The sequence below is a fragment of the Ilyonectria robusta genome (assembly GCF_021365365.1).
Source record: "Ilyonectria robusta strain PMI_751 chromosome Unknown BGZ61scaffold_13, whole genome shotgun sequence".
Lineage (NCBI taxonomy): Eukaryota > Fungi > Ascomycota > Sordariomycetes > Hypocreales > Nectriaceae > Ilyonectria > Ilyonectria robusta.
The window spans coordinates 426,464-440,907 of NW_025764447.1; the positions used below are offsets into that span (position 1 = coordinate 426,464).

Sequence of the window (14,444 nt, forward strand, 5' to 3'; positions counted from 1 at the left end):
GTCTAGCGGCATACGGAATCCCCATGGGGTCGAGTTACAATCTCCGGTGGCATTTCTTTACGGCACATCCCAGCTGCACCAGCTCAGAAATCCCTTTTTGTGGCTGGAGGCAGTGCCCAACCATGCAAATTCCCCACGCGACATGACTCCTTGGGCTATTAAAAGATGGGCTCAGATCTACTGTCTTTCGAGGCGCCCGCCAGTCGTCAAAGGGGGATTGCCGGATTTTGTGGAGCATATACCGTTGGACTTCCTCGAGGGCCTAACAATATGCAAAGGCGATGCTTGATTATAGTGTGAAGGCGTAAGTTTGATGGTTTTAATCCTAGCGCTCAGGATCTAAAACATCCAGGGACTACGTCTTCTTCTTTCCTATATACAAGTCTAGACGGAGCCTAGTACTTCTATGGGCGAATGTAGAGGGAGGAAATGGGGAAATTAGCCGAATCGTGGGGTTCCATGGGTGGTCTACCCATCTTAATCTCGACCGTGTCCACACTGGCATCAATTCTAGATACGCTCTGTAGATTGCAAGTAGGGGATGTTCATTGTTAAAACCGCTAAAAGTACAGCCATCACAGGCTTTTGTGTAGCACAAAGAGGTCACGTAAGAGAGGAAGTTGAAAATTAATAGATGCCAGCTCGGAGTACACCGTAAACACAGTGACATTTACGAGGCGTCTCCAGCCAGCTAACTTCAAGGCCCTGGAAAATTGAAACGTTGCACCCCAACGTGGCCTAGTTTAATACGCCGCACTGCCTCCTCGCGGTCGCCGAGAACCCCGAGCATCCGTACTGCGTCGCGTCGCAGGTTTTCCACCGGAACATCCGACGGACGCCACACGAAGGGAAATCATCCGACGGACACGCACCAGAGGAAAAGGAGACGCGAGTTGCTCCGCGGAGGCTGACTTAGGGGAGGCGCTATTTCCCGCTCCCCTACTTTATGCAGCTTGCTGGATTGAAATCGCCTCATTGTGCTGCATCTTGTTCCCTGAGTGGCACATATTAAGCCTGGCAACGCCCCCGTAGCCCCGTTACATCCGGAGGTTTTGCCACACCGCTTCACCACATCAACGACGATCATCAATAGGAATATTTTATCTTAACCCGACATCTGTATTTGTTCTCATTATTGGGAAACATTACTACTCCCACATAGAATTCCCCCGACTGGGCGACCATTCTCACATTCAAAATGACGACCCAGACCCGGCGTCCCATCACCCCACACCCATACCTAGTCCCTCATGTCGGCTCACCCGCCTCAGTCCGCAACTATCTCTCCGCTTCCATTGAAGCAGGAAGGGAATATTTGAGCGGCCCCAAATTGACAGCCAATGCGCGCACACACACAAAAACCAAAGACATATCTTCACCCTTCACCCTGCCGAGAACAGAATTACCGCAGCGCAATGGCTCAAGGCGCCGAGCTGTCGCTGCCTGCCTGCGCTGCCGGGCTCGCAGGCTGCGTTGCAACAAGATGGAAGGTGCTCCATGCGCTAGATGTCGGTGGGATAACACCGAGTGCATCTTGAAAAAAGGCACTCAATCCAAGTGAGTTATTTTGTTCCCTGAAATTCCGTCACTGGACCCTCATGAAGGGGGTTTGCCTTCAAGTCCACACCACAGGCGTGATCTGGTGCAAGATAGCATGCTAATTATATCATGAATTTAAGGAATGTCGTCTCGCCTGATTCAAAGCTCACAGAGCACATAAAGGCTGAACCGGAGCCTGCTATTGTGTCCCAAACGGCCATCGAAAAGGACATCGGAATTGGTTGGCGTATGACTACCCCGTTTCCCAACACACCCTCTACTGGTAACCTCCCTGCCTTCATACAGCCTCTCTCTCCACGAATAGCTGGAGAAGACATCACCTATCTCTACGACAAAGGAGCTTTGACTCTTCCTCCCCTCCCACTACGGAATGCCCTCCTTCATGCCTACACCAACTACGTCCACCCTTACATGCCACTGTTGGACATGCACAATTTCATAGCAGTCATCAATGCTTGCGACCAGAATTTTGGCCAGACGAGCCTCTTGTTGTTCCAAGCTGTAATGTTCACCGCCGCAGCGTTTGTCGATGTCGACCATCTCTACAACGCTGGCTACTCAGACAGGAAGTCTGCGAGACAAGCTCTCTTTCAGAAGACAAAGCTACTCTACGAGTTTGACTCCGAATCAGACCGCCTCGTCGTGGTCCAGAGCCTCCTGCTGATGACATATTGGCAAAAAGGACTCGACGACAGCAAGGACATGTGGCATTGGGCAGGAATCGCCATTTCTGTGGCTCAAACCATTGGATTGCACCGAGATCCCTCTACTTTGGGAGAGTATCCTCGCCAACAGAAATTAAGACGACGGATATGGTGGTGCTGCGTCATGCGCGACCACTTGATTGCCTTGGGAATGCGCCAGCCAAGTCGGATCCAAGCTCAAGAATGCGAAGTTCCGATGCTCCAGCTATCCGATTTCGATATTGAGCTGTTGCCAAACGATATCACTATTCTTCCAGCTGAAGGTGTTTGTCTGCGAGACATCGCTGTACAGCAAGAGTTGGCGGCCCTTTGCATCGCCAAGGCCAAGCTCTGTATCTGCATTGGCAGCATGCTCGCGGCTCAGTATCCCCCTGTTGTACGACATAAGGAAATGGGCCAAAATACCGTCGAGAGCACCATGAAATTGTGCCCTAAGACGGGGTTGGAGAACTCTGAGAGCGTAATGATGTTGGACACTCAGCTATCCACTTGGGCGGAATCTTTGTCCTCGGAATGTCAGTACCAACCATTGACGACCCTTGATGCAACGAATGGGAGAGAACCCATCGCTCTTCACCGCACGTTGCTGCACATGCTATACTACACGACAATCTCAGCGCTACACAGGCCTAACCTACTTCTCCCTGAAACCCATACATCGACAGCACAAGGTCAAATGCGGGAGCTATCCCTACTACGAGTTCGAATGGCAGCCCTGAATGTGACCAAAATGGCCACCGAGCTTCATGAGCTTCGCCTCGACAAATATCTCCCAACCACCGGAGTCACCGTGATGCTCTTTGCCATGGTCGTCAACGTTCAAGATATGAAGAACTTGACCGAGGATTTGCGCGACAATGGCAAGCGCTGCTTCTACGAATGCATGCGGGTTCTAGAGAAGCTCCGATACATCTACGATTCTGCCGATTGGGCGACCGTCTTGCTAGATACAGCGATGCGCACGCTGGGCGTCCACAGCAATCCTCTTCCGGTGTCAATCCAGCAGGGCGTTACAGCATCTAAATCCTTCAACACCAGCCCAGCTGGTTCATCAGGCTCAACTGAGGACAACATCTTCACTGTCCCGCCAGCTTCAGACAATGAACCCCTTTGGTTAATCGATCCAGCTGCTCAGGATTTGACAGGATCAGAGACCGGGAGCTTGGCTTATAATGCAGGATGGACGATGCCAGACCCTTGCGCGGACGGTCAACAGTTATGCCCACAAGGCCTCGAGCACCCACAAGATTTCGAGGATATCGATTGGAGTGCTGTCTTGGAGGACATGGTGGACACCAGCAAGGATATTGAGTTGCTGGATGCCTTTAACCAGATGTGTTAGATAAGAGCATAATATAAAGTGTCAAATTCCATTCGGCAGTCCCAGACCTACATGCTTCTAAACCTTTTGTTGAGACTTTTGGCCTTCTACGGTTTCGCCCTGCTCGCCATATAACTACTGTGTTGTCAAATAGAGTTTGTACTACCGTTACCAACGCCAGCCTTTTCCAGGTTTGTAGTTGTGCATTTGCCCTTCGCCTGGCCTGACGGCTCCCGGGGTCAAGGAGATGACGCTGGAGTCCCTAACTTGGGGCTCGAGTGACCAGGCCGGCCGACCAGGCCCGGAATCTCTCTTTCTCCTATATCTTTCTAAAAAGAAAAAGGGTTAAACAATTTCAGTGCATTTATTACATTGCGAACTTCTTAAATAAAGTCTCAATTTCTTTTATCAAGAAATTGACGTAGCCTTTATCAAGAGGTTAGGGTGTCCTAGTACACACATACCCAGAGGGGGGACTAGAAGCTCAACAATAAAAAAGAAACACCAACAATAGAATCAACAATACAGAATACATACCCAGTCTATTCAAAGGTCAACAGTTTACTCAGACTAAGGTTTCTAATCCAATGCAGCAACAGCGACGTAGCCTTTATAAATAAGTAATTGAGTGAACCAACTATATAAATGAGTAGTTTATCGTATTCTCATCCCATATGTAAAGAGCGAAATCGAGCGTCTCTAAGATCTGGTGCTTCAGAGCCATCCCGTAGCCAATTCACATTAAATGCGTTGGGCTTGGGATCATAAGTTTTGTAACCAGACGGGATACCACTTTTCCAATCACTAGTTGGAAGGTGGTATTCGCCAAGGTTCGGCCATATATACCCCAAGTTTTGTCTATCCAAAACGCCCTGACGACAAAGCCAGCGACCCTGTTGGTGAACCCGTTAGTATGATGAGCAATTCAACCTTGATGTAATATATATATGAAGCAAGACGGCGCAAGTAATACCTACAAACTCATTTAACACTTTATAAAAATCTCGAGGCCTATAAACATCTTGACGTTCTTGAACCCTTCGGCCTGAACCAGGAAACCACCGCAACTTCTCATCCCAATGACAGTCAAGTGCTTTAAGCCGAGGTATGTCCCTATATTCAATCAGTCTTTAAGTAATACAGCCAAGGGCGAGGAATGAATGATGTATGATCAAATGCGAAGTGCGCAGAGAATGACTTACTTGTGCGTAGGCTGCCAATGAGCGTGGTACCCAGCGCGGCAACCAGCGCTGCGTTGAGAGTGGCAATTGGCCGGACATTTGGCGTGACAGTCATCGGGGCAATCATTTGAACAACTCAAATGGAAAGGATACGGTAGAGGCTGGTGAACGGTGTTGGTGTCAAATATGGTGACACCAGTGACACCCACGAGCCAGTCGACGGAATTATCGTTAGAAGATGGTGCAGCAAAGGTACTCTGATCCAAGGGGATGTGCAGATGCACAACAGTCATGTCGCCGGGATAATTGGTGCAATGGTTGAAATTGCGGTTCGCGTGGGGCAATGCTGTCAAAAGCGGCAGGCTGTCGTGAGAGGGTTCTGTAAAGAATACCAGCTCCAGGATGACTTGACCGTACTTGGACACACGATTGCTGTCGGAGTGTATCCAACGACAACAATAAAACTTGTTCTCAGGCTAAGACATTGACAATTATTTCTGCAACGTTGCGAGTAGGACAGACATGACCTGGCTTACCATTCTCGAAATACCCCTGAGGACAAGCATTATAGACGCAGAGTCATCGACCGATGGAGTTGAACGAGCCATGACGAGAGTGAGGCAGGGGGTAGTGTCCAGAGACACAGATGTTTCATAGATCAAAAGAAGAACCTAGTGTCTCACATAGATGGGAAGGCAAACGGGGAGGGGGCTTTATACGGATCAGTTCGGCGAGAGCCGAGAGGTGAGCAGTGGTAAGGGACATATCTGTGTGGGGTGTGAGGCCACCGATCCCCTTGGCTTGGTAGATTATGGAGTAAGCCTTGCAATCGGTACGACGTGGAGACGGTACGACGAGCGATGCGAGCCGTTCGGGCCATGTGAGACCTGCACGGCCTCTCAACGCAGCTCTGCAGCAGCTGAGAGCAGAGTGACGACTCATTGTGGACGTTGGGACATGAAATGAGACGCAAGCCTCACTCTCGCCTCTCATTCTGCTCTCACTCTCATCCCTTTCTCCTTTCTTTAGTCTCCCTCCTCTCCCGATCTAGATGTTTTTCATCCCCCGTTGCGGTTCATCGTGTCACTCGCACTCGAGCTGCTGTAACATAGAACATGCATGTTGGCTCGTGACCGCGGTCGTCGAGCCCGAAAGGAGTGCGATAGCCGACAGAGGTGTGGCAAACAACCAAACGCGTGAATCAAGTACGCTGTAAAGAGCGTGAGTCGTCGCGGTTGGGATGCTGCAGTGAGTGACTCAGAGACTCGGAGTAAGCAGTCGCACAATAATCCGACAGTGATGCTGGTGCAATTGATCATACAGTCAAAGCTACGTTTCCCGTTCTTCTCGTTGCTACCCGACTACGGAGGCCGCCGAGTCCATGGATGGGTTGCGTGTAACGATGCGGCGATGGCTGTGTTTCCGGCAAGCAAGAGTCACCGCCATGATTTGAAGGCGGAGCACTGATTCTTTGATATATCGCCGAGCATGTGATGCTGAACATCGACGTGATTCAGACGTCTTCGGCTCTCCGGCATTGCAAGTGTGTACACGTACATGCATCAGCAGAACCAAGTGCTGAATCAGTCAACTCTTTGCGGTGAGTCTTTGTCTGAATGAGCGTCGACACCAGCTGTAGCCTTGAATCAAACCCCTTTGGCCTCAACAATATACCATCATATGGTATCATCATGATTCAATGACCTGTCACAACGCCTCGACACAGATTTGTGCGCATCAGCTCCAATCAACAAGGAGAAGCATTATCCGGGCGATATCGACGACATAGACGTCACGAATTCAAGACGCTAACATGGTCCTCAGCTCACATGTATCCTCTTACCCATATCACGCCTAAACGGTACGCACCCTTTTCCCCTCCGCCTTATCCGTACATCTCCTTGCTGAATTCCCCAAATCACATCACACCATCTAACATTGCAATGTAGGGGGTTTCAAGCCCGCCGCTCGTACACCTGTAGTTGGGGCCATGACATGCCTGCTGCCTCGATCAGCTAGTCCTTTATGTAGGGACTGAAGACTGGCCACAAAAAGAGTGAGATACTTTTTGTTGGGAACTCGATGTCGCGCTTTCCTGTAGGGAAAGTGGCAGCTACGCAACGTTTACGGCAGATATTGGCTTCAAATATTATTGATACTATTCTTCGTTTTTCTTTTTACTGTTGAGCTTCTAGTCTCCCCTCTGGGTATGTGTGTACTAGGGCACCCTAACCTCTTGATTAACTTCAATACTAGTAGAGGCAGCAAGTTTGAGCTTTAGTATAACCTCGGACTACACACTGCTATGCCTGGCCTTAGTTGTTGGTGCTCGGTGAAGGCATACCCAAGATAAATCACCACGAGGGTCAGACACGTAAACTTCAACAGTGACTTTCATAAAGGTATGTACTACACGGCTTGATAAGAGCCGATTGTATATAATTAACTAGCGAAATAAACTTCCAGCACGATACTGAAAGTAAAGTTTTTTGTACAATCTCAAGAGCCATCTGGACAAAGCAGTCCATCCTACTGCCAGGATGATATACCAATTTTACCAGGATCTTTCACTCCAACTATATCACCGTCTCCTCCAGGTAAGTCCACTTCAGAAGTCTTGCTCAGACAAAGAGAGCCATTCCCTGCGCCCTGTTGCTAGCACCCAAGCCTTTGAGGTCAAAGTGCTGTACCTGGACTTTCTTCATCGCGTCGACCACTGTCACGGCCGGGTGTGTCTTGCCAACACCAGGGGCCAGGGCGTAAACATACTTTCCAGTTGCCTTGAGGTCAATCATACCAGGGTCGCCGTTAGCGCTGAGATCAATCTCGGCGATGATGGATGCGTCGTTCAGAGACATCTCAACAAGTCTGTTAACGGCCACATCGGTCACGAAGGCGGTGTTGGTCGCCGGGGAGATGGTAGCCCAGCAGGTAGCCTTCTGGCCGGCGACAGTACTCTTCCCCTTGACGCTTGCCACCCCAGCAGAGTTGAAAGAGAGCACAGCACCGCCGAATGAGGCATCGGTAACGAAGAGGTTGCTTGAACCCCGAATGGGCGACGAGCCGAAGAGCACCGCAGTGCCTGTCGGGGAAGAAAACGTGCCTTTGTGGCTGACAACGGGCCCTTTGCTGGTCGTCTTGACGGCGTAGGAAACGAGGAATCCCATCTTCTTCGTGGCCGGATCGCCCTTGACCGTTGCATATAGCGTGTTCTCGTCTTCAGAGAAGAACACCTCAGAGACAGTGTTGGTAGGTCCCATCGGTGGGGTCGTCTGCTTCAGGTCAAATGGTCGGAGAGCATCCATGGTTCCCACAGCATGCTTGGTAAACGAGCTGCATGATATTCCGGCAACTGCACCGGTAGTGCCAACACAAACAATTTTGTGCTTTCGCGATGCCGCGACGGTGTTGGGGAACTGTCCCGGGACTGCCACTGGCTTGCCAACCATCTTCAATTTCGTGGCATCATTCGAATCAATCGACAGCATGGAAACAGTATTGGAGCCGGCATTTACTGCAAACAGTTTCTGAAAACGAGTTAGTAATCTCTCCATGTGCTGAAATCTCCACTTCGCAAATGAAAATTACTTACGTGACCAGCTACAGTCAGACAGGACTGAGAAACCAGACCATCTGATAGAGGGGGCATGTGGGTTGCTCCGTCAATCGTGGTGGCACCCATTCCGCCCGTTGCCGTACAAGTACCACCGTAGAGTTTGCCGTCCATGCCAATTGGCACAGCGATGACGCTATTCGCCGGCTCATTGGACATGATATAGATCGATTTCTTGGGTTGCGGCGGGGGCTGGTACCGCGACGGTCGCGCTGCGCCCTCCTGGACGAGCAACGCCGATAAGATGAAAGAGGCAGAGACACGCATCTTGGCAGATGTAAGTATGAGTACAAAGAGGTGAGAGTTGTGCCAAATTAGGTGATGTGTGGGTGGGAGAGAGATGTGAGACAGCAATGAGAATAACAAGTAAGTTTGCCAAGGATTGAAAGATGTGGGTGAATGGTGAGTGAATGGTAGACTGAAGGTGAGAGTTGGGTGGCAGAAACTCTCCTTCGAAGCTACAAAGGGTCTTTATACTTAACAAGTCGTCTCTGTTGCTTCTCGGCATCAAGCTTCGGGTGAGTATGGTCTGCTAGTAAGCTGATTGTCGAGGGAATAATGTATAAGCCTCCATCTTGACGACCAGATTTCTGGTAATCAGAATTTCCTCTTTTGGACGCAGAGGCTTGGAAGCGATGATGTCAACACAGCCAATTACAAGGATATAAATGGGACGTGTGGATCTGTACGAACTCGCCTGTTTTCGCGCGTAATCAGAATTTCCTATTTAGGATAAGTCCCTGCTACAACGGAGGAGCCGCCAGGATTGGCGCTGGTCAAGGCCGCCCTGGCCGGCACTGTTTCATCCGCACAGATTGTTGAGCATAGCAATTTTCCCTAATGTGACCTGTTGATACGTACAAGAGCGTTTTGGTACCGAGGCTGGGTTCAAAAAGTACAATTAACTATGGCAATAGCCCCTTGGATCAGATGGGAGATGAGCTCGATTTTAGCCGTATACAGCAGGAGTATTATGTTGTGAGGCGAGACTGAGACAGCAATCGGTGTGCCTCTTGCAGACATTTGACGGTACATGCATTTTTGCGATCACTTGCTTCGCATCCTTCAGGTTTTTATTTTAACGACCTTCTCTCACGGTTCATGCTGAATGTGCCACTTGGTCTCTCTAAACGCCTATGATTGTTTCTTCTTTTCTCCCCGCACTCCAATGGCAATCCTCGGCTCAGCTCGCCCGATCAATGTGTCGATTATAAATAAGGATTCAATACCCGTCTGTTCCGGCCTTGGGTAAATGGCCAATTACACACGAGATGCGCAAAGAACAATCTCGTTCAGGCTGCTTGATAGGCCAATTCTGCAAGGAGGGCGTCTAGTCAGGTCCGGCAAGCCGGCAAGGTAATTAAGTTCTCGGTTAACGTCTAGATGACATTTGTCCCGCGCTTGAAACCTGAATACCTTCCCATTGGGTAGCTGAATGATCCGCAGCATAGTCGACTGGCACAAGCAGCTTGAAGTCTGCCCAGCCACCGGAAGTAGCCAGAACATACAGCCCCACTGGGACCTGGGATGTTCGAAACGTGAACAGAAGCAATCTACGGCGCTGAAACAGTCACTGAACCTGCGTAGACGCTTTAGGCCTAGCGAAGTCGCCACGATTTGGCATCACCATTCAAGGGGGAAGCGGCGGAGCGGGGAAACTCACAACCTAGCGCTTATGTGGTCTCATCGCCCTGGTGGCGCGGAATGTGATCCCGTGAGAATCCCCGGTTAACATTGCTCCTCGCCTTTCCCTTGCGGTTCGATCTTGATTGCCTGTGAACCGCAAACGACCGACCTTCCATCCCCTGGCTTTCCACCTCCCGCCATTTCCCGCTATATCGCGATGGCGCCTCCCATCTTCCGCATTTTCAATCCCGCAGGTAAGCTAGTGACGCCAGAGCTTCCTCATTCCCAGTGGGCCAAGTCTTCGTCGCGAAGCTTGCAACTAAACCATACGTGGCACGCCCGTTGACTGTGTGTGATATCAGCGCCGAAGGAGGATCCTGCAGAGAAGCGACGCGCTCAATTGCGACAGGCCCAGCAGTAAGAAAATCTCAATTCGCTCATCGCAATCGTATCTCGAGGTTGTAAATTTGACACTAGACCAACAGGTCGTATCGCAAACGTAAAAGCAGATATGCAAAGGGCCTTGAAGATGATCTTGCCGCCTCAAAAACGCATACGGTCCATCTGATGCTCAAGAACGAGGAGCTGAGCAATACTGTCCAAGCCCTTCTACAGATTCTTGCGCAGAATGGCATCGATATTCCAGATGACTCGTGCATCAACATTCCCGTTTACCAGGATACCAATCGCCTCCAACAAAAATCTTTCATCCTGCCGCCGGACAACATCCACACTGGTGATCATGAGGTGAGATATGACGCGAGATCGAACCGCGCTCCTCCTCAACTAGGCCGGGGCGATTACACCACCTCGGTGCAGCAGTTGGCCTCGCCCGAGTCACTCAACGACTATGAGGTCCTAGAGCCTCAGAGAGCGCCGCAACATCAGACATCGAATGGCGGTGAAGTGGATGAGTGGCCTCAATTCAGCCAAGACCTCCAAACACCGCCGAGCGCTGGCATAAGAGTCTGCGATGTGGATCAGATTACAGTTGGGATGGAATTTGTCTTGAAGTAAGTCACTGACTTTCCAACACGAGATATCCGACCGACGAGCAGGAGACCGGATCACAAGAACTCTCACTGACGGTTGCAGAATTGAAGAACCTTGCCTGGGCCATGTTCATGGCGACCCAAAACAACCGCAAGAGCCGTCTGGACATGCGTTAACCGCCACGTCGCAATTGCACTATCTCTGTCCAACACCTCGTCATATCCAAAGCCCTCCGTCATTCCAAGACACACCGGCAGAAATACTAGAACGGCTTTTAGCTCTTACCCCGGAGGTCGCCTCAGATGGAGAAATGACTCCAATCCAAGCGTGGAATAGCCTTCGAAAGCGGCCGGTTTTCGCTGGACTGCAACTCAAATCCCTGATGATTCTGGCTGAGAGGTTGCGCGACGCAGTGAGCTGTCACGGGTATGTCAACACAACACAAGACGTCTTGGGCACCTAATTATCCCATTGCAAACCTTGAATCATTTGGCTGATATGACATAGTTTTGGAGCGGTAGTCAAGCACGAGGTCTTCGAGACCATGGTATTTGAATCCGTAATGCTTAAAGGTGCGGTGTAGCCTGACTAGGTAGGTTAAATAGGTTTCGGCACACAGGAGAATGTGCAAGGTTTCGGAAAGTCTGATGTGGGTGGCATGGATAAGACATCGTGGCATGTTTCATTGTATGCCAGGGAAGAGTTCCAGTATCGAAAACACGACCATTGGGCTCAAATGCTACAATTTTTTGTGGGATAAGAGAATCGAATCACTACAGCCTAGCGGCGTCTGGGTAGGGCACCGATAAAAACCATTTACAAGCGGGGAACTTTACGTTCGATATGGAGGACAATTATGAATAGGGACATTATTTAATGCTATAGACTTGTGTTTCTGTATTTCTACTTTGCAATGACTCCGCAAGCTTCTCTCGCTATCTGTTCTATAGTTATTATCCCATGCTCCAATGACGTTCTACAGTGTACATCATGCTGTAGCCTAAAACAAGTGACTAAGAACATGGCCCCACGATCTATACGCTCAGAGAGGTTGAACGTTGGGGAAAATAATTTGCCTAGCTCTCCGTTCCAGTCACCTCTTGAGTTGCAAGCGGATGGTGCAGAAGATATCTCGAGCGGTTTCGAAGGGAGGGAAAGAGCAGGGAGCAATGGTATTATGTGGGATTCCTTCAAATGCTGGCGTGGTTGTGTTCGAGACTTTCCAACCGGCGTTTGCTGCACCGCCTTCGGATCGGTTCAAACGTCCTTGAGCCAAAATACGTCTTAATCTGTTAGGATGATGTGCTCAGGGGAGTTAACTGCTATAATTACTTTAATTAAGCGTTTTTAATGCAATATAAAATCACGGGTTGAATGAATTTAGTGTGCTAGAGTTTCTTCTCCGACTTATGTGGTTTACAGACCACGTCATGTCTAGAGATGCCACAAATTGCTGCGCCGCACAGGTTGCATCATCCCATAGTTACATCAGAGGAAGTCGCGTGACACCCCGCGTCTGACAGAAACGTCCCCGCGTTTCACGGCCAAGTTACTTCTTGCTCAGTGTCATCCCTCACATTACACCACTGTTCTAGAACAAGCCAGGCTTGGGAGCCTTGTACTGCGAGCATCGCAGACGTTATTCATCCAACAGATTCGAGCCATCTAGCAGCTCGAAACGACCACGTGCAATATCGGCACCCTGTCAGACGAAAGACATGAACACTATCTCAACGCCGCCACCGTCCGTTCTCTGGAGAATCCAGCAGGCATTGAAAGGAACGAATGCTACGCTTTTAACAAACAGCGAGGTTCCAGAGAAAGACTTGACAGGCAAGTGGATTATAATCACGGGAGCCAACAACGGTATCGGGTTCGAAGCAGCCAAGACATTTGCTAAATGGGGCGCAAACCTGATCATGGCTTGCCGTGAGCCTCCAGAATGGGAAACTCACCCATCAGTGGCCGAAAAAGAGTGCAAGACCTTGGCAGAATCGGCGGGCCACGCCTCAAGAATCGAGTGGTGGGAGCTTGACTTGACGGATCTTGGTAGCATTGACCGTTTCGCAACAAAATGGGTAGATGCAAATCGTCCGCTACATATTCTCTGCAACAATGCCGGGGTTACCGCGACGCCAGGTGCCGAGACGATCTACACCAAGGACGGATTTGAATACACGCACCAGGTAAGTGGTACGCCTCGCATCGGGGCGTCCAACCAGCACTAACAAGTCAGATCAACTTTCTGTCCCACGTCTACCTGACGTTTCGGCTGCTTCCATCCTTAGCACAAAGTTCCGAGCCAAGAGTTGTCTGTACCACATCGTGCCACCACTTTCTCGGCACATTTGACTTGGAGCATTTCAACGGCGGCCCGGGCATGCGGGGAGAGCCATACGGGAACAACAAACTGTACTACCAAGTGTGGGTAACCGAGCTCCAGAAGCGCTTGCTCCGCAGCGAGAAGCTGAAGCACATCACCGTGAATGGCATCAACCCCGGATACGTGAACTCGGGGATTTGGAACAACCCTCGGCCAGACATAAGGCAATCATTTTTGGAGGCACGCAGAATGAAATTATTCCAGTTCTTAGCACGCAAGTTGGCAATCACTCCCGAGCAAGGTAGTATCGCCATCGTCAACGCCGCTACCAGTCCCACACTTGGTCCAGATCCAGAGATTCAAGGTGTCGGAGCTCCGGGCGGAAAGGGCGGAGGGCACTATATCAATCGTATTTGGTTGGCTGAGCCGATGCCCTACTGCGCTGACGAGAACGCAAGGCGAGAGGTTTGGGAGAGAGTCGGCGAGGAACTACGTTTGGCGGAGCGAGGGCTATATGACGTGTTCGATAATTGAGAGAAGATCATTTAGTCAATGATCGCACGGGAGAGGGAATGTCAGTATATTGGTGGATTTTATCGGGCGTTGCATCAGTCTCTATCAACCCCAGTGAAATATTCCCAAAGTACCATGCCATACCATTGCCTTCAAAGCTTTCAAAATTGACTGAATCCAGAACTGACCATAGCATTATGCAGGTTCATTGATATATCTTCTCAATTTGTAGAAAATGCCTTTAGTAAGAATGTTGCGTCAATATCTGGTCCAAAACCCCCTGCTACCCTACCCTACGGCTTGTTTGTTAGTCGGGTTTCTGATAAGTGACCAGGATTCCCCGCCATCTGTTAGACTACCGGTACAAATTCCCTCCAGAGCAGATAAAGGACATGTACACGCGCTGTACTATGGATCCACTACCCCTCATCTACGCCGCTTCGTGAATCTCCACTTCGCATCATCCATCCGACCATCTCCATGCTGAACCCTGACAGAAAGCTGCCGGTATCAAAGGATCCGTCTAAGAGAAACCAAGCTCCGGGTCATCAAAAGATCTGTCTACAGGGAAACCAAGCTCAAACTCTTAGTCCTCACTCCTTGTTCACTC

The 14,444-nt window shown here is 50.0% G+C and overlaps 5 protein-coding genes across 5 annotated transcripts; 3 read left to right on the forward strand and 2 right to left on the reverse strand.

Annotated features, from left to right (window-relative positions):
* The first annotated feature begins 1,539 nt into the window (after positions 1-1,539).
* On the forward strand, positions 1,540-3,625 carry BGZ61DRAFT_392981 (fungal-specific transcription factor domain-containing protein). Its single transcript, XM_046242861.1, has 2 exons — positions 1,540-1,557; positions 1,680-3,625. Exon 2 carries the CDS (start codon positions 1,789-1,791, stop codon positions 3,604-3,606), a length of 1,818 nt encoding a protein of 605 aa, XP_046102717.1. The 5' UTR covers positions 1,540-1,557; positions 1,680-1,788; the 3' UTR covers positions 3,607-3,625.
* A 570-nt stretch (positions 3,626-4,195) lies between these two features.
* On the reverse strand, positions 4,196-5,374 carry BGZ61DRAFT_479440 (uncharacterized protein; the record flags this gene model as incomplete). Its single annotated transcript, XM_046249104.1, has 4 exons — positions 4,196-4,222; positions 4,563-4,698; positions 4,788-5,242; positions 5,303-5,374. The coding sequence occupies 4 exons, from the start codon at positions 5,372-5,374 to the stop codon at positions 4,196-4,198; spliced, it is 690 nt and encodes a 229-aa protein (XP_046102718.1).
* Positions 5,375-7,387: 2,013 nt separating this feature from the next.
* BGZ61DRAFT_533879 (uncharacterized protein) lies at positions 7,388-8,646 on the reverse strand (the record flags this gene model as incomplete). Its single annotated transcript, XM_046254066.1, has 2 exons — positions 7,388-8,293; positions 8,359-8,646. The coding sequence occupies 2 exons, from the start codon at positions 8,644-8,646 to the stop codon at positions 7,388-7,390; spliced, it is 1,194 nt and encodes a 397-aa protein (XP_046102719.1).
* A 1,513-nt stretch (positions 8,647-10,159) lies between these two features.
* BGZ61DRAFT_454336 (uncharacterized protein) lies at positions 10,160-11,881 on the forward strand. The gene is made up of 5 exons (XM_046246204.1): positions 10,160-10,259; positions 10,368-10,422; positions 10,491-11,018; positions 11,101-11,424; positions 11,506-11,881. Exons 1-5 carry the CDS (start codon positions 10,223-10,225, stop codon positions 11,579-11,581), a joined length of 1,020 nt encoding a protein of 339 aa, XP_046102720.1. The 5' UTR covers positions 10,160-10,222; the 3' UTR covers positions 11,582-11,881.
* A 655-nt stretch (positions 11,882-12,536) lies between these two features.
* Positions 12,537-13,991, forward strand: BGZ61DRAFT_422863 (uncharacterized protein). Its single transcript, XM_046243541.1, has 2 exons — positions 12,537-13,184; positions 13,235-13,991. Exons 1-2 carry the CDS (start codon positions 12,717-12,719, stop codon positions 13,853-13,855), a joined length of 1,089 nt encoding a protein of 362 aa, XP_046102721.1. The 5' UTR covers positions 12,537-12,716; the 3' UTR covers positions 13,856-13,991.
* Positions 13,992-14,444: the final 453 nt, after the last annotated feature.